The following is a 24044-nucleotide window of genomic DNA, read 5'->3' as shown; positions in this document are numbered from 1 at the left end:
CCTTTTTTTCATTAATTTTGGTGCAATTTCTGAGCTATTGGTAATTCCAAATTGTGCTGCCGCCTTCCTCTGTAACTCTGCAATGTTGTCATTTTGTGCCTTTTTCTGAATGACACCTGCAAGATAGTGAATGATTTATCACAGACTTGGACAGAAAAGAAATAATKRTGCTAGGGTTTGCATTAAGGTKTTTCACTTTTCCATAYAGTGATTTTTAGKATGATGGCATTCCTATGGTATTCAGAGTAGGCATTGCCATTGAATGATTCCTCATTGAAAGAAAATTAAAGACAATTCAGAAYGGTCAGCAGCACCTCTTGTGTGCTCTCATTTGTATCTTACTTGTATAGGCRGAGTAACTGGGTGCATCCACCTGGATGAGGATGTTATGTGGCTAAATATAGTCTGTATTGAAAACAGAAGAATCTTCCCATGTCAAAATCAGCTTAATAACATAAGGAATTATGTWAGAGTTTATTGGGGAAAAATATATGCCAGATAAACTTTTATTTTTAATCCTGTATCCTGTCAAAGCTATTAAATGTCTAACATGGATTAGACCACACTTGGTGGCTCAGATTCYGATTGTGGAAGAGACAATTTAAAAGCTATAATTGCTTTTTTAATTTTTCTTTTCTTGTGCAACTAACTTTTGGACAAAAACACAGGGTAAAACTAACAATTACAAAMCTCACAGACCCATCTAGTTGTGCATGTTGATTCCAAGGCAGCCAAGCACTCTAGTTCTGAAGATAAACACATGTTTAATTGCTTTGCTCTGAGGGAGATGGCAGCTTATCTGTAATTACACAGAATTGATGCTCTTATCTGTATGGGCTTTCCTACTYTGTCATGCTCATTTATTTGATCTCGAGTTAAATAACAGGTTTATTTGAAAAGAACTGTATTGTGTGTGTGTGTGTACAGTTCATAAAGCAAATAGTTTTGCTAATGGTAATTTGGTCTCTAATGATGGCATACAAGCATCACCATACAAAACTGAGTAAAACAATTTGTTTGCAGGCAATAAATAATAGACAAAGGGAGCAAGAAAGTTTACTGTATTTATACTCTTGTGGTAAAAGCTGTCTTATTTTCTGTGTATTTGTAGAGGTTTTTGGAACAGTTTTTTTACAGTATGATATTAAGCATCACTGGGCCCATTTGTTRTGTTTTCAAGCAATGCTGTGTTGGAACTGGTTGATCAAATTGCTGTGTATATCTAATCTGTGTAATTAAGTTAGATGTAGTTGCTCTGTGCTCATTTCAGCCACTCAGAACTAAGAGAGGTGAGCCAAACCAGCTCCTCCTGGTGTAACACGCTGCCACAGGCAGTGCTTTGTTGGTAAACACAGAGAGTTATCAAAAAGTGGAGTTTGGTATGTTGTCTCTTTCCAGCTTTTGGCTTATGACAGTATCTGTGCTGAAATGCAGCCAATTGGTTCAACAACTTCAGTGTAAAATGTAGTTTATCATGTTCTTAATCCACTTGTTTATTMGTTTTGTAATTAACAGCTGAACATCTTATTTGTGAAAAAAACAAGACCTGTACTTCAAAAATTGGTGTAATTTAGTCATGCCATTGTGTTCTGTGATATCCACCATGGCATTCTATATTAAAGTACACAGGTGATAGAATTGAGAATGTTKTTGCTTTAAAAAGGAAGTAAAGGGACCCTTGTTCAGACAGCAGGTTGTGCATGCATGTTCTTTTTTACTGACTTATATCAACTCTTTAAAGGTATTTTATTACTATAATTGCATGCTGCTAACACTTCTTATACTTCCATCAAACCACCTGTAGAGTTTCCACAAGAGGTTGGGAATTCCTGGTGTTTGATTTTATGCTTTGAAGGGCCGAGTAGGTGCCTTCTCTAATCAATAGATTACATGAAAACTGTATGGTTCTACAAGGTTTTTATGCTCATTATTTTTACCAGTGGTGAATGATGATTTTTCTCAGGGTCTGTATTGTGTTTTGATTGCTGTATAAATGTGATAAAGAGTATAAAAGTAAATTACAAGTCCTGCTGTTCTCACTAGGAGTTTGAACTCATATTTGTGGTAGGAAATTAATCTGGTTTTAATTGCCTCTGAGTCTGAAGTATGTTCCTTTTTGTAAAGCTGATCTCACATAAATATAAATCAGTAACTGCCTGTTCTTTAATTATGTAGTAGTGTATTGTATCTGCATACAAGATGAGAATATGAGCATCTCCAGTTACAGAGTGTTGGAGGTCATTAAATCTTCTCTGCTCCATGAAGTTTAGTAGCACTGCATTTCTAAATACTGGAAAATGAACTATGGTGCTGCTTGTTTTAGAGTGTGACTGYGTTTAGCTACAGGTGGAGTTGCTTTATAAGTAAAGTCAGAGGGTTTTTCTACAATATGGCAAACAATTGCTGTAAAATAYGCTATAAAAATGCAAATATTATTTTAAGAAAGTAATTGTAAATAGTTTGGAGATATTTTAGTGTAAAGTAAAAAAGCAATTATTTGAATTTTTTTTTTAGCGTTTCATATATACGTGGCTGAACTCTACCATGGTCCAAAAATAATGTAATAATTTTTTGAAAAGRGGACTAGTGTAACCTGCATTCTTGGTGGCAGTGTCTCTTCTTCCCTTGCCACTTTACACTTCTTCTTGCCAAAGACAAACATCGTGGTCTTTTCTGAATATATGCTGTGGCAAAGACTTCAATTACACGATAACTTTCTTATGAAATGGGACTTCTGTTGCACTTCAAAGAATGGTACTTCATGATATTTGKGGGCTAACCTTTCCAAAAAGATCACAAATCATGTTACTTTGGGTTTCTGCATGTGTAATTAAAAATTTCACCTTTGGATGGTGAGATCCAGAAGCCTATTTTTAATATGTTCACATATGAGTTACAAAGAATGAAATTAAGTAGAGAGAGAAGGAGAGAAGAGAATTTGCTGAGTTGGTTACTGGAAAAAAAGTTAATAAGCTTATTTCATGAATAATGTTAAAATTGAATTGGAAGTTATTCTCAGATGACTGCCTTTTGACTTTCTCTTGTAGAACAATGATGTATTTGAAATTTATTTGAAAATCTGCTGTGAGATTTTTTGTTATTTTTAATAACCATTACTTAATCAGGAGGGAATGTTAAGTGAAATAATATTCCTAAGAGAAAACTGTTTAAAATGTTTGGATGAGTATATTTTTTGRTCTTTAGGATAAGTTACTCTTAACAGAAAATTTAATTCATAGTGTGCTTGGATTGGTAATTTTGTACAACTTGTGATCCTGGATTTACACTTCAGCCTAAGAGAAACTATAAAAATACATAATTTTTCAAGGAGATTTCATTCTTCTGGAGAGTGCTATGGGTTTTAGTTGGTTTTTTCTTTGTTTGGTTTTTTCTTTTAAGTGGTTGGGGTTTTATTTCAGTACTCTGRTATGCTCAAAGCAAATTGAGCGTATATTTGTATTGTTATTTTCATATAAATGTACAATTAGAAGGAAGGACTGTTTCAAATATAATTCCTAGCTACTGACAGGAGAATATTTGTGAGATTTCTACACACTGTAGGGTTTTAAGCATGTTAGTCCGAYCAGAGTTGTAAACTGAGTCCAGCCATGAACTTCAGTTGACAGAAAAAAGACTCCATATGTCTTTCAGACGAAAAGTGATCCCACTTCCATTAGTCTCTTTTAAATAGATTGTTTGTTACCATAATAAGATGTTCCAAAGTCAACACCGACCTTTTGGATTGTTCWGTGTAACTGAGCTGGTGCAAGTGACTTTACCTGTGTGTGACTTTGCACTGGCKCTGCAATGAATAGGTTTGGGKTTTTTTTTTGTTTGTAAATGTTCATTTAGGTAAGGTTTTAAAGATATGTTTTTTTTATTCTTACATTAATATGTTCACAGTGACCCATGGGGAATGGTTCAAAGTTCCCGTTCTACTACATTCTACAGCATATAATGAACACCATRGTTGGTTCAAAAATAATTGTGAGCAACTTAAAATGCAAAACTTTTTCAAATGATAGTTCTTCATGTTGTTACGGTTTTGTATATGTGCGTGGATTTATGCATGCACTGGCTGAGTTCTTGCTGATGCTGGAGTGATTTTTGCCTTTTTCCTTTTATATATTTGTCACCTTCCCAGTTCTTTGCCCTGCCCTTTTCCCCAGGCAGGAGACCAAACCCATTTGCAGAGCTCCAAGTCTTGGGGGCACAAGGTCCCTGTCCTGTCTTGGTTCTTGCTGGGAGCCAAGGTTGGGAACAAGGTCTGTGGAACATTGTCACCCACAAGGACAGCTGGGACCAAGGGTGGGGATTCAGAGAAGGGGGGAATTACATCACCACTTGTGCTCCTAATTGGTGCTTTTATCAATGATACTAATTTCCTAAAACCCATCAAACTGCATTCACCCCTGTGGGTGGGCTTTTGTGGATATTCTTCCATGGCTGCTCCAATAAAGACCCACTTTTATATCACCTTCTGCACTGAAATCATCTCGAGTTCCATTCCTAGGCTGAAAAAGGCAATATTGTTGGTAGTCTGTGAGGTCAAAACTGGTTTATTTGCTCCCAGAGCTTTCCCTTCATTCTCCATGCATACCAGTCTTATCATCTGTAATTCTGCAAGGAGGCTGGATGTGGAATGAGCTGTGCTTTTGGGAAACTTCCCTTCTTWCAGCAGTGTTTGCCACTATCTCTTACCAGATACCTATTTAGGATCTTGGATATTCTAAGTCCAGTCCAGTCTGTTGGCTGTTGATTTTCCTTTCAATAGGATTGGAAGTCTGTTTTGTGGTTCCCTGTAGTATAAGTTCTGCTTCATCATGCTTTTTTAACAGAATACCTGTATTTAGAAGATTGGAAGAAAATAAGTTGAAGTTTGGGTGTGTTTTTGCTTCCTCTGAGAAGGAAAAGAGAATTAATTTCAATCGTCCTGATTAATTTTCTCTCTGTGTKTGTTGAAACTATAGGCTCAGTGAGGTTGGTTTAAAAAGGGCCAGCACTGAACATTAATTTTCAATTAATTTTCAATTTTGAGCTTTGCCGAAGGAAAGTAAAATACTGAGGAACTGAGAAGAAACTTCCTCCCCTCACAGTGGACCTTAAAATATGTGGCCAAACAATAGTCTGTGTGCTTTGTTCAAGAAGCATTGGCACCAGTAACTATTTTTAAAATATCTCTATTCATACCTTTGCAGTGATTAGTTGTGAAAGATGTGGTTATAAAAGGACACACCACATCAACTGTTTCTTGGAAAAGAAAAAAAAAAAGGCACTGCTAGAAAAAGATTCCTGTAGAATTTGTTGTCACTGCTCCCCACTTCAATTCAGCTTGTTGTTCTACTTAGTGTATATTAAATAGCGGAGTGTCTTAAAATAGTCAGCTGTAGAGAAAATTCAAGGTGTTTGAACAAGAGGTCAGATATACCTTATTGCACTCAGAGTTGATATTTRAAAAATAAAGCAGAGTGGAAAACAAGTTGTGTTGTGACAGTGAACAATTTCTGTTGTGAATAACAAGGAAATTCAGACAAGTTTAGAGAACATGAGTCATCGTAGAAACACCAGAAGAATGAAGTAGCATAAAGCATCTTGCAATGTGTTGATTATTTTGTTTATGATATTACTTTTCTGTTCTCAGGATTTTTTTTTCACACAAAGAAACAGAATAGATACAAATAAAATAAGTCCTTTGATACGGACCAACAGTGCCTGGCAATGCCTTAATAAATATTTATTGTTAGCCTTAACAAGCATCCTAGTAGTTTGACCTTCTTTGCATTTACRAACACTAGCTCTCATTTCAAGTATGAAAACTCTATTATTGTGAAAATTGTTGGCTTGTCATCCCACTGAGAAAGATCAGCAAGAGCAGAGAGAAGCACTGTGACCCGGCTTTGATTGGCTTGGAATACACCAGCTGATGGTGGCTTTAATATTGTAGAAATATCTCTCATCAAGTAACCATTCATTTTTGTGAACTTATTTTTGTTAGACTGTTCAGTATAATGATACTGCAAGAAAAAATATTACTTTGACATTTGATACCACAATTGCATGAAAGCATCTCTGTTTTATTTTCCTTTCTTTAGGCAGCAGTTTCCAGGTGTTTCCTTTACTTCTAGTGAGCTAAAAAGTTGGGCAACATGGCTTGGATGCTGGGTAGCTGCTCTTCAGTTTTTCTTTGTAGTATGTTTTAAATAAATGAGTATTCTGGGTTTTTTTTCAAGCCTGTAAAAAGGAAAAAGAGTGCCATTTTCAAAACAAATACGTTATGCAAATTTCTTGAAAATATTCTAATTCCATAATTGATAAAACTGAAAATATACTATTTTCATAATTTTCATTGTTTCTGACTCCTGTTTTTCCTTCTGGAAGGTGGAACAGTGAACAGTGAAGTACTGGGGCTGTGTTCTTGGCTGTTGCAGCAGGGTTTGTGGATATATTTCCTTTCTCCCACAGGAAAGTTCTGTGATTYTAGTTTATAATTTTCATTCCACCCCAGTTTTGGGTGGAAAATCCTCCACCARGCATRTATCACTGTTAAAATATTCTATTCRTATGTAGTATTGATATGGTACTGGCAGAGTGTGTAGTCTTTGCAAGTTAATTTTTCTTCTGCTCGTATTTTAATTTTGGCATTCATATTTTCTGTTCTGCTCATGTTTCAAACTTAGCATTGATATTGTTTTCTATTCCGAAAATGGCATCACTTGTTTTTTTGCACCTCAGGAAGTATGTCTTTCCCATCAGGTAAGAGAGGTGACTGATTTGGTAGATTCTTTTTCCTCTTTTTGGCTCACTAAGTAAGCTTTGAGTAACCTTTTCCTCTGAAAACTCCATCTGGATCAATTTTGATCCATAATATTGCAAATGACAAAATTTAATGAGTTTTACATTATGTACAGGTCATGCACTGTGATTTATGTAGTGTCAATTTGTCTTTCCATGACTTGGTAGCTGTCTTCATTACCTTCTAAGTTGGATGAGTCTTAGGAGCATTTAATTTGGGAGGAGTACTGTAAAATGTTCTACTCCCTGTACTTGAATGGCTGCCATTCAGTGAAACATTTCTTTAGACAAAAAGGGGACAAATGCCAACTACAGGATGCAAGAGTATCATAGGAGAATAACTGGATTGTTGTGTTAAATCATTGCAGGAAGTGCAAAACAGGGCTGGAGGAAGGAAMTGCATTTTCCCGGGAAGGTTGCTTTGAGGCTGATATTTATTTATTTATTTTTTTTAAATCAGAAAAATTGGAAGTGAAATAGATTACGTGATTATATTTGCTGAAGGCAGGCAAGATGGTCATTGTCTRTATAGATTTTAAACTTTTTTTTAATAGAGAAAGTGAATAAACAGGAGATTGAATAAATAATTTTGTAGTATGAGGGCCCTTTTTGGAGAATAACAGGCTTTGTGTTTTTAGGAGAAGTTCTTATCTGTAGGAAGGAGCTGTAATAAATGCCTTATGTGTGCTAGTTTATCATAACATTAATGATCTTTTGGTATTGTCTAAGTGAACAAGGTGAGGCACTTTGTCTGAACAAAAAGGTAAAAAGGCAGAAGTTTTTCACCTGGTCAGTGATGGAAAAGGGAGGGACTCCTGAAGTGCTGATACCCAAGAAGTTGGAGTCCTCTTTCAGACAATGTCAGGGTTGTGAGAGGAAGCAAAAATATTTTGTGGAAGGTCATCTGATGAATTGCTTGAAATAATGAAGATTAGTCGGGGAAAATAAAGTTGTACATGTCAAGGATCAAATTACTTTAAAAAGAGTGTAAAGTTCTTGCCGTAAAAAAGAAGAGACTGGAAAATGCTGGAATAGTGAGTTTTTAAAAATAAGTTACGTGGCTTCAATTTATGTGTGTCATGTTTGAGTTTCAATTTYGTGTAAGTTCTGCAATTATTTTGTTACGCATCAAAGGAAAAATAATCACAAAGGCTATTAAGTATCATGGAGTGAACTTTATTACATGTGGAACATAATMGTTAGAGGAATTACAGATTAGTTCAGTCATAGCAAAATGAAATGCTTAAAAGTTATTTATTATGAGAGCTTTCCAGTAGAAAGTCTTGTACACTAAAATGGTGAAGATAAACTCTTTGTGTCTCTGTCCTAGAGCTAGTTGTAAAATGAAAGCTGTGAAATTTTTGTTTGTTGCTGTCRGTATGTCATGAAAGAGCCAAATGGTTTCTAAAATGTACAGTCACAAACTGATTATGAAATTCCCAGGGGGACTCTGATGGGACTATCATAACTTAACAATGGAGCAGTGAGTCACTGCAGGAGGAATTCATGTAATAATCTTCTCCAGTATTTATAGGACCAGGAGGATAAAATGTCATTTAATTTTATTTGATTAAAAACTAGTAGGCAAGAGAGAAAGAGGAASAAAAAAAGTGAAGCATCTTTTATTTCAGGCATGAAAGATGAATGGAATATATAAGAAGCGTATTATGAAGCAGGATATTACAGTGATTAATTTCAAATCTGATCACTGCTCCAAAATTGTCATGTTAAGAACATAATCATTCTATTGGGTAACTTAAGGTGGKTTTTTTTTAGGTTCTAGGTGCAAAGTATGGCTTTTGAGTGGAACAGCTTTGAGGAATTGAATGTGAATGATGGAATTAATGMGAAATTAATAAAACTAATAAAAGCAGAAGCAGATGTGAGGAAAGATGAGACTGTTAAAAAAAAAGTATTCTTGAATGAGCTATAAGGTCTTCAAAAACTCATCTGGAAAAAAAAATAAAACCCAACCCAATAATAAATATTTGCTTAAATAAGCAAAATTGTCTGAAGATTTGGCAAAAAAGGTCCCTAATTCATCTTTTCATGTTCTGCTATTCAAAATTGGTAAAAAAACGGGCTTTCTCCACACTGTGGAAATGTTGGTGAAAGAAGGATCAAATCTGTTCGATACTTTCTAGAGATGACCAAAGAAGAGTAGGATGTTTAGAAGACAAACAGACATGCAAGAAATACAGAGTAGTTAAACTTATTAGTGGGAAAATACTTTTTTTTTTTTTCTGGAAATGCATGTTGCTCGTGAGTTTCAGTGGAATAAAATTATTATTCCAAAGATTTTTTGTTTAAACGGTAGAGGTAACTCTTCTGACACTTCCTATACCTTCTGTGACTCTTCCTGCCAACTCTGTGGGTCTGTTTTAGAAAAGGCAATATTGAGGTTTTTGAAAATTTTCATCCCAGTTTTCTAGCTATGATATAGAATAAGAACATTTGTTTGTTTTTTTTTTAAATGAAACAAAACAACCAACCCAACCATGAAGACGTGACTCATGCTGATTAAACTTTTTTTTTCTGAGAGGAATTATGATGTAATTTAGATTGGTTTTGATTGTAATGTGTTATTGCAGAATAAGTGCAATCCTAAATGACACTTGGGACTGTTGTGACTAAGTTTTTTGAGTGCATTTCTGAGTGGGTTAATCCTRTGCAAAAAAATAAAAAGGTGATTTTAATTTTCTATTGTTCCTCCATATTTTTCTAAAGGGATTTTTSCAAATGGATTTTTCTACAGAACTAGAAGATAAAAGTTAGAGGTCTCTTTATTGCTTATGTACATTACTTCTGGTAAGCATTAAATGGAAATAACTTGAGTGGAAATCAAAGCATACCAGATATATCTTGGAAATTTTAAAATTAATTTAGGAGGATTTGTATGTTTTCTAGAATTCCTGTTCATTTTTGCAGTTTTCTAGCTAAATGCAGAGTTAACAATTACATTTTTATATTATAATTTTCATTGAGGAGAGTTTAAAAAGTGGCTAATTGGTTTAATRTCCCACTCAATAGCTAGTATTGGGGTTTTTTTGGCAAAGTAAAARTACAATGCAGAGAAATCCCAGACTGATTGGACCCTTGGTAAYAAGAGACCTTCTCTAAATCTTAGTSGWATGTGAGAACTTACAGAGAAAATAMTTGGGATTTTTAGCCTATGCAAATATATTCAAAATGTAGCTAAATTATTATGTTCCGTCATATTAAAGAAACAACCACATTTTCTGACTGTTTCAGTTTTGTGCTTGGTCACCTGCTGGTCATATGGACGCTGACCATAGAAACATCTCTAGAATGAATCTTCAGAAACTGCAGAGCCATCAGGAGAGCAGTGTTCACCTTTCTGGAGTCCTATCTCAGCTGCCTTGCTGCTTCTTCCTTTCTTTCTTGAGCTTGGACTAGTTGGGCCCTGCTCAGCAGTTCCTCACTTTCCCATCTTTGCAGGCCAGCTGGTCGCTCCAGACCTTCTCCTCCATGATGTGCCTGGGAGTTGGCAGCCTTTTCAAGTCACTTTTTCTCAGTATGAAATTTGATGACCCAATCACCCTTCCTGAGTATGAATAGAAGGCTTTTTTTTGTTTGTTTTGGTATTGTTTGTTGATGTTTGTTTTTGTTTTTTTTTTGGTAAAAGATTATCCTGACATGACCACAATTCTGCACAAAATAGAAATATTTCCAAAACAGAAATATTTCCAAAAAAGGCAGCGATATATTTTCCTCTAGTATTTGAGGGCGATTAGTAAAATAAGTTTTAAATCAGCCATCAGTTTATCTCTGCTGCATGGTAAAGGTTTTGTCATTTTCCCTTTGCAGGTCTTCCTGGATATGACGTTTGGAGCCGGAGGTCACACGACGGCTCTTTTGGAGAAAGCCAGCGGCATCACCGTCTATGCACTGGACAGGGATCCCACAGCTTATAAAATAGCTCAGCARCTGGCAGAATCCTACCCGTGAGTTGTCTTCTCCTCTCTCATATGTGGCTGATAAGGTCGATTCTTTGGTGATTTTTACGTAGTTTAATGCATTTTTTACGGTTTTTTATAGCTTATTGTAGAATAGCATTCTGTGCGGTATGTACCCTGTAAAATAAGAGATCCAATTTGTTTATGAGTATTTGAGTGCACCTTCCTCTTAGGTTTTGGGAGTTAAATGTGTATTTTGTGCTCTTGATTTTAAGCATGCATCAAGTTGCTAATTTTTTTGATTTAAAAATGGATTTAAAAATGATTCATGTGTTCTGCTTGCCTTGAGATGATTCYGATTGCAAAGTAATACAAAAACATACCTTTGTGGTAAATATTTCACCAAAATGATGGAATAACAAATTTAAAAATAATTAGGTCATTTAAATATGGAATATTAATATTTTCATTTAAAAACCCCAAGTAATTGTAATTCAGTATTAGGTTTGCTAAGTATTTTGCCACTGGCTTAAAAAACTACTGAACACTACAATAAGCTATGATTTCTGTGTACAGGTTATGTTTCATTTTTTTTTTTTAAATAAGAGTGCTGAATTTGCTAAATGAATAATTGCTAAATGCAAATTTTTACACTCTTTGTAGTTATGYAGAGTTCTTGTTTCTTTATTTATTWCTAGAAAGAGTCCAGAGCAGCAGTGCATTCATGCAAAAGTGTGCAATATRTAGAGTTTAGTAAGAGGTTTTCAGAAAGCTGAATTTTCAAAGCTGACCAAGAAGTAAAAATACRTAGATAGAAAATTGAATAATATGAAGTAATCAAGACATAAGAAATTTAGGTAAGGTAGTAAGGAGAGAATGCTCACTGTCAGGTTGAAAGTTTATTTATTTCAAAAGAGCTTTAACATGAAGAAAAGCAAATATTTCCAGCAAGAAGAAATCTGGAAGAGCCGGATAAAGAAACGCCTGGTTGTTCAGTCATGTTTTCCCACATAAAAAGAAGCTCTAAGTTAGCAGTAATATTTAAGCCATGCAGAAGGTGTTCCTTCATCTTTTCTGAAACAGAAGGCCAAACTCTGCATTCCTTTATTCAAGTGTGTTTGACAGAGGCCCAGTGGGAGAGATGCAAGCATGTGACAAGACAGCACAGCTCAGTTTCTACTCATCCTACTCTCTAAGRCCACTTACATATATTTCTCTAAATTTTCAGTTCTTTGTGGGCTGAAGTGACACACAATGCATACTTACAAATTTGTGGAATTCCTCTCTCTGCTGTTATTTCTCTGGAGAATGCTGAGGAGAATATTGTCAAGGAAAGTCCATTTTCTTTTAAACTATGCCTGCAAACAYGTTTTGCCAAATATCATGGGAGTTGTAAAGCCTTCTGCTCTTTGTGTTGTAGAAAAGAACCTTTTAGTCCTTTAGAAACATTTACACAACGTAAGACAACAATTATCAGTCCTCTGACTCAACGCAAAGTCTATCTGTAAAGTATCCAATGCAAACCTGGGTGTGAAAGAAGTTATTTTCCAGATAGATGAGGAGATTTTACCRGTGTTGGATACTCTTCTGCCAATAATTGACATTGTTAATTTTCTGCTTGTTTAGGTTTGTGACTTTCATGAATACAGTATAACAGTTAATGTTACTTTCTATGGTTTAATGGACAGAGGACGTCTCCTAGTTCTTATTTTTGGTGGTGGTKTCTACCTTTACAGATGTAAGTTATCCTTAGAATGAGGTGGTTTCCTAAGTAATGTTGGTGAAAATCTTGCTCATTGAAAGATGACTGCATGTCACCTGGCAGTATTCTTATTTTCTCTGGTGTTTTCTCCCATTTTCTGCCTTTCCTATCAGAAAGAGCAAGTGTGTCCTTTTTCAGAAGGTAAATATATTTTTCCTCGTAATAGCGTTGAATATTCTGACAAAAGAATGTTCTTCATGTGCAAATCATTAATCTGCTTTCCCTGGAAGTCAGTTGCATAAACCATGGTCAAATTCAAAGGAGAAAGGAGATAAAGGTATGTAGTCTATAAATAACAGGTAAAGCTGGTGTTTGTTTACAAATCAGTTGAGTATTAGGGATTTGCTTATGAGATATGGAGCTTTTATAAATGGAGGGCGGATCTCCCAATGCACAGAAATGCAGTGTGGAGGAGCTGGGGACAGACTTTTCTGTGGTGCCCAGTGACCAGACAGGGAGCAATGGCCATAAACTGAAACACACGAGGTTCCACCTCAACATGAGGAAGAACCTCTTCACAAATGTTCACTTCTTCTTCACGTTAAGGGTGGCAGGGCTGCCCAGGGAGGTTGTGAAATCTCCCTCTGGAGACATTCAAAACTAACCTGGACAAGTTCTTGTGTCACCTGCTCCAGGTGACCCTGCCTTGGACGATCTCCAGAGGTCCCTCCAACCCTAACAATTCCATGATTCTGTGAAATGTGCACGAGGATATTGTGGCAAGTATGGCTAAATAAAGGATTTTTCTATATTCAGAACTTATAAATGAAAAGCTCCTTGTGTTTAACTGAAAGATAGCTGGAGTAATAAGTCACAGAGTAAGAAAACTGAGGAAAAATAGATTTGATGTTTGCATTTTAAATGTCTCTTTTTTTGATAGCGATTTTGTCAGAACTTAAATCAGAAGAGGGTACAGTTCCAACTGCATCTCTCACACTCATTTGGTGTCTCTGTTTATTATTTTTATTTTTTAAAACATGCAGTGCTGCTTTAATAAGGAGAAAATGGGTCAGGGTCTGTTAGATATTCAGTGTGTGGGTGGGAATCCTTTGACGTGCTTTCTGGGGAAGCCGCTAACTTGGGAATTGCTGCCGAGAATCCGGGAGAAGGAGATAAAATCCAGTCAGTAGCAATATATTTTACAAGTAAACCCTTTCACGCCCACTGAAAGGAAGAAGCTAGGGTGGTGGCTGAAATCTGGCAATGAACCAATATCATGGAAAATTTTTAAGTATGAGAAACTCGTGCAAAGCCAATGCAAAGGAGGAAATATGTGCTTTGTAATTCTCTGGGTGCAGTAAGGAATTGTGCCCCAAAAGTGTGGTTGAATAGTATAAAATTCCTCATGAAATTTGAATGCTGTTTTATTATAGTTTTTAAGTGATTTTGAGGTGTGAGGGGGCTTGTGGATTTTGCTTTCAGGGTTACACTAAGTTTGCACAAAAAAGGTGGCAGAAAGATCAGCTCTGCATTGTATGCTCTGGGGAAAATAGATTTTTTTCCAGTTCTAAGGAAAACAGAGGGGTTTTTTTTCAGTTTTGAGAAGCTTATTTTATGTGCTTATGAATTGTAKCCGAGAATTATATATTGGTGCTTTTCTTGCCATATATTATTTTTATGTAACTTTTAACTGTAGTGCATAAGGAATATAATTATTGTGCATATTCATTATAATGGAGTTTTGACTACATATAAGTATACTTAATTAGTTACCTATAGGATTATTTCTTTCTAAAGAATTCTCCATGTATGTCAACATCTGGCTATCTCTCAAAATGGAGGCAACAAGGAGTTACCTTAAATATGAGGTAGAAAAATTCATTTGATAGTAGTAAAAAAGACCCTCAGATGCCATTGTATTAAATTATTGTTTTTCTGATATTTATTTCGTTTCCCAAAAGATTTGAGTAGGRAACCCAAATATATTTCCATATCAAAGCACAAGGAATAGGATTCTTTCTCTTGTTGCTGAAGTCCCAGCTGTGCAGGTTTCAGAATGACTGGAAACCTCTGCTTGCTTTCATACATGATCTGATCCTTCAGTGCACTGAAGGTTTAAATTGGTTCAAATTCAAAATTGCCCTGACATGGAAAACACATACAAGGCAATTGGTTCTATTCATTTTTTACTTTTTACATTGCTGGATATCTTGTACCTTCCATGGTTTTTTTAAACCTTGWCAGTTTTCAAGGGAAAGGCTTTGGATGTCATTTACCTGGACTTTGCTAAAGCCTTTGACACTGCTTTTACACTAAGTTTTTAGCATTTTTTGTATATTTTACTCCAGGCATCCCCTCTGGTGCTGTATTAAACTGGCCCAGAACTTCCTTACTGCATAAACATACAGCCTTAATCCAGTTTTCACATATTTCTGTATTTGTTGGGTTTTTTTTTTTCTTTATTCACCTTTCTAGAAGGGTTAGTGATTCTTAGAAGGCAGTTAAAATCATAGAATCACTTGGGTTGCAGAAGATTTCTAAGACTTTTGATTCCAACCACCAAATTCACCACTAAACCATGTTCTTTCTGATGAGGAGGAGGAAGGGAAGATAATCAAAGTTTCTAATCAGAAGGATTTTGTACCCAGTAGCTGGTTGTTTACAGATCTTTTTGTCTTGATGAGAAGATGGTGTTTTCATGTTCCTCAGCAAGTTTCGACAAAGCTGTATATGCAGCTTATTTTTGTTCACATTTACAACAGGAGGCATTAAGGCACTCTGCACAAATCAAGAGGACATAAACTGCATTAAAATACTCCTTCTTGTATCAAACTATACAGATGGAAGYTTATTTCATCAGTAGATAGATGATAATTTTTGAGGGTAGAAAATACCAGCATTTTACTGTGAAGATGGTAATTRTATAAATGTGTAGGCAAAAAGATATTTATCACTTACTAAGAGAAGCTCAAGACTTGTTGGTATTTAGGATAAACATATAATTTACTAAATAGCTATATTAAACAAGAAAAAATAGCTGATAGTCTCTTTGATTCATAATCTTATTTCTCTACTTTGATAAAAAGGAAAACTGGTAACTAAATGGAAATGTTTGTAAACACATTTTTGTATCAGAATTGAGCATCACACTTAACTGTGAAATATAAAACTGCATAGAGAAATTCAGATTATTTTTCTGATTGAGTCCTYGTGCTTCAAATACTATTATTCTTAGATGCATTAGGATTATGCATATAGGTGACACAGACCATAAAAATGAATTACTTTGACTACATAATTCTATTTTTTCCTTGTCATAATAATAAACATAATTTGCATTTTAATTTGATTTTAGTCTTTGTGACTCAGCTGTGCCAAGTGTCGTACAGAATATTGAAAGGAATGAAAGTAAAATCAGGCASTTAATTGCTGGCTTTGTGTTTGGATGCCTGGAAAATACATCAACTTAGCTTGATCAAGAAGCAGACATTTGGATGGAGAAATTTCAGAGAATTTCTGTGTAAAGCYTCAGTGGAGAAAACATGTAATTTGGAATGGAAGTTGCCCGTGGCCTTGTCACCACTGAAGGGAGCAAGTGTTTGAGACCAATATTGGCTTGTAAGTGGTCTTGACACACACGGGTTTACAAGAAATAATACAAGTGTCATGTCGCCACAGCACAAACAATCTGTAATATTGATATTGTTTGTGCTGTCAGTCTTACTGTGAGAAGTTAGAGGCTGCTGGAATTTAAATATTTAAATATTTCAATATAAATCAGAAAAACAGAACCAAATTYTTTCTGATAAAGACATCCAGATTGGTTATTCAGTCTTCAAGAAGATCTGTGCCACCTACCTGGCTGGGAARGGAAAGAGGAGGATAAGGAGCACTCCTTTCCCCCAGACCTTCTCTGGGAAATACCCTTTTTTTTTTTAAATTGCTGAAAACCACCATCTTTGCCCCTCAAAAAAAACCTAGGGACTTTGTTTACTGCAAAGCATGGAGACCAGCAGCTAAAGCCCCAACTTTTCTGCATCAGGGCAGGTTTAATCCAGTGCTGCCTTGCTGTTGCCACCCTTTCRGATGACACATACTGCATTATCTTCTGTCAATTTAAGGGAGTACTTTATCCTCATCTCCTTCATGCCTACCAGCTATTCCTAGTGATCAGAGGGACTTTCAGCAAAAGAAAAGGCAAAAATCTAATAACCTGAGTATTAGARTGAGTTTTGATTCCTTGMAATACYRTYTRGATTAAGGTTGGAGTGCTGTGACAWCAAACACTTGAGTTAGTGGATGTTAGGTAAGATGTTAGGTACAGTATTAAGGTAGGACCCTCTGGCATTTAGTAGTGTTGAAGCCAAGAACTCATAATATATGAAATTATGCTGGTACATTTTAATATTCTAAAAAAAAAAATTAAAATAATCTTATATAGGTAAGTAAAAATTCTGTGTCACAACAGAACTGAATGTGTTGCTTGTTATGTTTCCAACTAGCAGGACCAAAAGATGTGTGGGCATTTTGAATAATCAGTACTGCCACTTTGTTGAACTTTATGCTGCACAAAGCTCGTTTCACTCACAGTGAATTGACCATCTTGGATGAGAATATAAAGGGCAACGTCTTATTTGGGTATGTAAGGTGAAATGTTCTTATGCAGAAACTTAAGGTGATTCTGTTGTAGTTGTCAATACCAGAAGCTGAAGAAAGGCTGAGTGAGTACAAAGTTCCTCCTCCCCAGAGCTGTTTTCCAGCAGGTCAGCCCCCAGCCCGTGCTGGTCCYTGGGGTTATTCCTCCCTAAATTCAGGACCCTGCATTTCCCTCGGCTGAATTTGAGACATTTCTTCTCTGCCCATCTCTCCAGTCTGTCGAGGTCCCTCTGAAAGGCTGCCTTGGGTTTTGGCCACTTGTCCCATCTCTGTCACCAGCAAATTCACTGAGGAGGCACTGCCCCTTTGCCAACGCATTGATGGGTGAGTTAAACAATCCAGTATTGAGCCTCAGTTCCCAGGTATTTGGATTATTTCGGGTTTTTGGGGAATTTAGCCAAATAGAGCAGCAGACATGGAAAGCACTGCTTTTCTTGGTCTCTGTTTCTTCATTTTGCAGCATCATGTACTTGATGGACAGGGCACTATAACTAAATCTGAAGGAAACTTTGAATTCTGTTTCCTTGGATATTTTGCAGATTAAAAAATGGACTGAAAAAGAAATCTCTGTRGGATTTTGATGTTAATTTGATGTCTTTTTTCATAGCTGTTTAGTTGAGATACTAGTTTATTGTAAATTCAGATCTATTGCAGCAAGAATTATGAATAAAACAGAATTTTATTGACTTTTAAAAACTTGAAATTCTATACTCTTTCTATTCAATGGCTTCATGGCTCGAAACAAGAACAGAATCTCATTGTATAATCGGGAATTTCTTGCTTTCAAAGGAATATGTTTCCATTTTTAATTCTCATAATTAATAAGAAATTGAACATTGGAAAATAGAAGTGTGCAGAACTAAAAATGTCTTGTTCTCCCCTCTCTCAAACCATTGCTACAGAAAGAAATGTCAGTGTTTGGGTGCCAATCTGGAAACTTCTCAATGACTCAGTGTTGCATATTCAATAGAAACAGATAAATATGTAATAAAATTATGGTACATCAAAATGTTTATGCATTAATCCTGCATTCAGAGATGCAGTGTAAACCCTGTAATTACYGAATCTTGCTTTTTATAGTTTTCAGCTCAAAATTGGCAGGCTGGGCAGGTTTTTGTCACTGGAAGGAAGCTGTTTTTTCCTGCTGGACTTTCAGGTGCAAGTCACATTGATCCATTGCACCAAAAACCTTTGATTACAGCTTTTTGCCCATCCCTTGTTTGGGACTCTAATGTTGTCTGCTGAGGTACTAGAGGAGAAAAATCAAAAGCTGTATTAAAATTAAATTAAATATACTGCTTACCTGTTATCTACAAAGCCAGATACTTTGTATTAGAAAGAAATGAGGTTGATAGTGGAGTGTTTTAACTTAAATAATTCTTTGTGGTTTGTTCTTGTCTTGTCAATGCTGGGGCGTGGTTTTCATGAGGACTTCATGTGTAATTAGCACAGTGATGAAGGAAGGTCTACCAGACTGTAGTGATCAGGAAAACCCTTCTTGACATTTTTTTGAAGTTATCATGGCACTGACTTTGTCATGGTCATCAGGGAGTTGTCTTAAAACTAACAGAGGAGCTTCATGGTAACATCAGCCAGCTCTTGTGACACTTTCCAGGGTTTGCCATCTGATCCTGGAGCTGCTCTGTGTGACCACCTGGGTGCTGTTGGCATTATTTCCCTCCTAATCTGTGACAGTGGGCACTGGGGGCAGATTTTGCCAGTAARTACTTAGCTAAAGGCTTTAATTGCCTTGGCCTTTTTAGAGAAATTTATTACTGGGTCACCTCTGTCATTCTCCAGTCTCCCATGCCTTCATGGCATATCCCTTGGTGGTGTGTGGTCTTAGCATGTGCTTTTTACCTAAGTTAAGAGGGGATTSAATATTTACTTTTTAAATTAATTCTAGAATTGCATGATTTAAAGGGAAAAGGAAAGCATGATTTCATGGTTTGGGTCMTACCCTAAGTCAACAAGGCCCATCTGCAGTGCTCAACCCAGTCACAACCTGTTGTGGGTTTAACACATCTCTTAAAGTGTTTTAGTCAAACTCTTTGAATATTTTRATCTTGAATGACAATTGTAATCGAGCTTGGTATGAAAAAGAATGTGCACCCTTTAACTGGAACCAGAATGTTCCCGTTGTTTTGGCTTTCTGACGTCTTTCTGTCCCATAATCAACTTTAGGAGGTACTGCAGGTGGTTTGGAGGTTGAGTGAGTTAATAATTAATAAGGATTTACGTGGCTTTTTGCGTCACTTTTTATTTCCAAATCATTTGCTAGCAAGTCACCTAAGGGCTTAAAATCGACCAGGACAATAAGCAGCAGGAGCCTGTGGTACAGTTGATGCTGATGAACAAAGAAAATAAATTATAGAAGTCAAAATAAGTAGTATTGGTTGCACTTGATTCTATAAAAAATTGGATTTTGTAAGGAATACAAAGAACCAATTCAAATAAATGGGGTTTTTTTTGGTTGTAATTTTATATAGAACCTAAACCTTCCTCTTTAACACAAYGATTATTCAATTTATCAAATGTTGCTGCATTGCTTTTGCTCAAGAGCATTCACTCAAATGGATGTCAGTATTATGTAGTTTTTTTCTTTTTTCTTTTTCTTTTTTTTTCTCTGTTTCTCCTATTTCTAAGTCACTGTGGAGATTGCCATTACAACAGGAAGGCATTATATCTTCAAATACTGCAGGGTAGAAGAGCTTGTCCATTTCTGTGGCCATATTGAAGGTTTCTGACTAAAAGGTTTCGTTTCTTCTCATGTTCTCATGTTTTTTTAAACCTCGGGATCCTTTCAAATAAGAGTGAATCTTTAATAAATGTTTAAGTATGATAGCTAGTGCCTTCAAAAGAGACAAAATTTTGTTGAATGTGAAAAAAGGGGATTTTTTTTTCTTTTACCCACACTCTTCTCCAGGTTACTTGACTGCATTCTCTTATACACAGGCAAATCTTTTTATTTTTTAAACAAAATTTGTGACAGAATTTCCTTTCTCACTGCAAAATTTTTATCATAGATTTCATACAGCAATACTTAAATTGCTAATATAGAGCATTGCAGTTGGTGCCACAATTTCCTCCCCTGCTTCTACAGGCTCTGACAATTCTTAAATCTTTTCTGCTGAAGTTTAGGCTTAATGTAGGTACCTTGTAAGTCCATCACCAGCCTTTTGTGAGGATAGGGTTTCATGTATGGGATCTTTGATCTGYAGTGCTGCAAGCTCGAATTTCCTTTGCTTTGGAAGCTGCAGGTAATGGCATAAATGACTTAATTTCCTTGAACTAAACACTGGAGAGCCTACAGGTCAAAATTACAATGATCCCCATTCCTACATTGATTTCTTCACACTCCTTTGCAGAATGCAGCCATAGTTTGCACATGTAAACCTTAATTTTTATAGGGGAAGGGTTGTAGGRTTGCTTAGGTTGGAAAAGACCTCCAAGTCCCACTGTCAACCCAAGTCCACCGTGTTCCTAAATTCAAGTGTTAAGCATCAGGTGYTCAAGTAAGTTCCTAAATTCAAATATTCAGCTCCATACAAGCACCATAGTTTTYTCCATCRTCTGGGTGGCTGAATCWCTGAACCRTKGGTTGTACAARCACAGCCCAAGGTTTACAGAAATCYTTTACAGAAAATCTTTTACAGAAATAAAGAGTATTTTGGTTAATAACTGCACTGCAGAAGGAATTGAAGGGGAAGCTTCTTGCTGCTTCATGTGTTTATTCAAGTGGGACTCAGAGATCTGTTGAAATGCAGATTTTTACAACTCGAGTTTTACTATACTGTCTTTTGGGTAAAGGTACTATAAATATTTTAAAAATGTCACTTCCACTCAAATTTGCTTACTCTGGTTTTGGCCATATGTTTTGAAAAACAAAAGAGAAATGATACCTGCCTTGTTTTGCTCTCTCAAATCTAAGTAAAAGGATATTATGAGGTAAGAAATACTATTTTTATACCCTCTGTCACCTTTGTTAACATTTTATTAGACATAAATCATGTAGTTTCAGGCTGCATAGTGGCAATATGGTTCACTGTGTATTCTATTTTTATAACTTTATTTAAAACTGACATGTAACTTGCTGTACCTGAAACCCCAAGTGAGCCAGTTATTGGAGTGTAACAAAGTTTTGACGTCAGAACTGCTATTTATTCCACTGGCAGCCATTAGCGATGCATTACCCTTTGGCACTCGTGTTTTCAGAAACATGGTTAAATTTTTATGACTGGGGCCAGCCAATTAGGATTCTTTCTCAAGATAGAAATAAGGGAAGAGATCTTTTTTATTACTTACTAAATGTAGCTTTCCAGAAACAACAGAATAAAAATACGAATTCTTGCACTCAGAGTTCCCAAAACATTCTGGTGAGCCACACCTTGGCTCGCCTGCTCGCTGTATATTTGGGAGGCAGGGGTTAAGCTGGGCTGCCTTGTCAAAAGCATGAGCTTTTATTAGAATTTAATGTAATTACAGCTGAGTCATCCTCCCAGGTCAGTCTGGGAGCTTCAGCAGGATCTTAGAGGGACCAGTGACTTAAGGGAGAGAGAATTGGGGAGGTACAGGAAGYGTGGAGGGAAATCAGGTGAAGGGGGTGGGCTTGTCAAAAATAAATGGAGAGATTTCAGTAGAAATTTTTGCCTTTTTCCTCAAAAAGCTGAACTTAAGCAACACCAGACTTAATTAAGAATGTTTGCAGGTGGTACCCACAGAGTGGGGTGGAACACTGTGAGAGGGCGCTCCAGGATGTGATTGCTGCTTGTTGATTCACTGCCTGTGTTCTGGCAACAAGAAATGTCTGTGTCTACAAACAGAACCTACAACAGACACCTTTTCCTCCTGTGCAATTTCTGGTGATCTCCTGAGGGCCTGGTAACGTGTGCTGKGTATTCAGGCGTGAATTTGGAGCTGCCTGTCAACAAAAGTTACAAAATGCTTGTTTGTACATGTTTCTTTACTACTGTGCTGTAGATGTCTTTTGAAGGGAATGCTCTTGTATCTAAGGTTATTATTCCATTCCAGCACTTTATTTATGATTTTGTGTCCTTTATACCATAGTGAAATTACCAGTTTTTTTCATAGGTTGTTTCCTGCAAAAAATGCTTCTCTTTAAGGTTCTGGTCTTTGTTGTAATAGGGCAACTTTAATAYGTTGCGTAAAAGGTTGTGGCCGCAATCTAAATTTGGCAGCTACATCCTAATTTTCCAAGTAAATAGACCCTGCTTGATCTTAAAGTATCAGCAATCTGCATTTATGTGTAATTYAGTTATAATACGATTTCCAGGTGARCAATCATCTTTTGAGCAGCCACRAGRGGGAAACTTTTTGGGTATTCTGCTTCTATTTCTTGTATTTCCCATGTGTGGAACCTTTGACGCCCCTCACTTCTGTCTCCTGTAATTTGGATATTTGTTTTGGGTGCAACACATCAGAGGCTCTGSTGTCTTTTACCAACCTCTGTTTYTACCACTTCACTCATGTATTCCTTRGCTTGCTCTGGCTTGGCATGCAGAATGGGTGAATACAGATGTCTTTTTAATAATTTCTTATGGAGATAACCATCAGATCCCTTCCAGCCTTCTTCAKAAACACAAACAAAACAAAGCACAACTTTCAGTGTTTCCATATGAGTCACGTTTGCTCCCCCCTTTTTTGTTGGTCTCTGGATTTCTTTCAGCTCATTGACTGCTTGTTTTAAAGCACTTGCTGTAAAATTTGGCCCATCACTTCTGGTGATACCTGATTAGTTCTGTGACTCACAGAATACTTGGCTCTTAATTTTGATTATCAAACTTTTGCTAATTATGCTGTGAAAATGTTGGCATTTTTTTCCTGGTGGACACATCCATAAAGAAGCCATGCCAGACTCTTACTGTGCAGAATGTGATTCTACTCTTTTCTTCATTTCAGACAGACYTTGGTTTTTGTCAGAATGATCTGCATATTTTGAGAAGACCCCACTATGTTTTTGGCATGATTTAAGCCTTTGCCTGAGTTGTTTTCCTCAGCTGCTTGTTTGTGAGAAGCATGATGCAAAGCAGCTATAATGAAGTAAACATTTTWATGTTTTTATCTCCCCCTTCTAACAGAACCAGAACTCTCTGATAATCTTTTTGGCAGTGTTTTCCTTAAAGTGTTAATCTGTGTATCAGAGAACTCACTCATTTTATGGACAAAAGGACTGTGATGTCAGAACTGCTTTACGTGGAGAAATCAGCCCAAATGGGTGAATTTTGAGCAGTCAGGCTCACGGGGGAAGGTTTTCTGGGCCATAGTTTCTGGATTCTTTTTTTGAGACAGAACAATAGCTCTGGGATCACTTGAGGATTACTTTTATAAATCAAATTGWGCTACACACTTTGTAACAAATCTAATAACCATACTGTGAATATAACCCAAAAGTCATTGGTATTGCAGGTGCTGTGTGGGGATGAAATTTACTGCACAGTGGCAATGCTTTGCAGAACAAAACCAAAGGTTTGCTTGTCCTGACCTTAACAACTTCCATGGATGGTTCTATTGAATTCTGTTTGATTTTATTGGATATTTTGTTCTTGGACACAGGGTGTCTTTTAAGTTTCTTTTAAAGTTTTTCAAATGGAGTTATTCTTACTGTTATGGCATGCCACCTTAGGGAAGAGTATACCYAGGTAAGGCATTATACTGCCAAAATGAAATAGTGAGGTTTCTTTAGTAACTCCCATGGGATATTTGGAATGTTACCAGAGCACCTTGTAGGAGCACCAGTGGAGCCATCTACAGTATTTTGAAGAATTTGATGAATTACCCATGGATTTGCCATGGCAAAGAGATGTTTAGTCAAAATAAAAGGTTATTTTTTTTCCAGTTTTTTCAGTTTTTCATATTTTTTTCCAAYTTTTCACTTGAAATGCTGGTATTGGTATTTATAATGATTTCAGGAGCTCAGCTTGTGAATGGGAGCACAAATATATTTGTGTAGTAACAAA

At 36.3% G+C, this 24044-nt stretch overlaps 1 protein-coding gene across 1 annotated transcript in view; it reads left to right on the top strand.

Annotated features, from left to right (window-relative positions):
- Positions 1–24044, top strand: part of METTL15 (methyltransferase 15, mitochondrial 12S rRNA N4-cytidine) — a 53107-nt gene that overhangs the window by 15409 nt on the left and 13654 nt on the right. The window contains exon 2 of the mRNA XM_057379776.1: positions 10621–10757. Within this exon, the coding sequence (XP_057235759.1) occupies positions 10621–10757 (137 nt within the window). The remainder of the gene's footprint in view (positions 1–10620; positions 10758–24044) is intronic.

This window comes from Malurus melanocephalus, unplaced genomic scaffold (assembly GCF_030028575.1).
Source record: "Malurus melanocephalus ecotype Western Australia unplaced genomic scaffold, MMel_1.1 scaffold_423, whole genome shotgun sequence".
Lineage (NCBI taxonomy): Eukaryota > Metazoa > Chordata > Aves > Passeriformes > Maluridae > Malurus > Malurus melanocephalus.
Note: the sequence above shows the minus strand (reverse complement) of the source record. Positions and strands in the feature narration are given on the sequence as shown.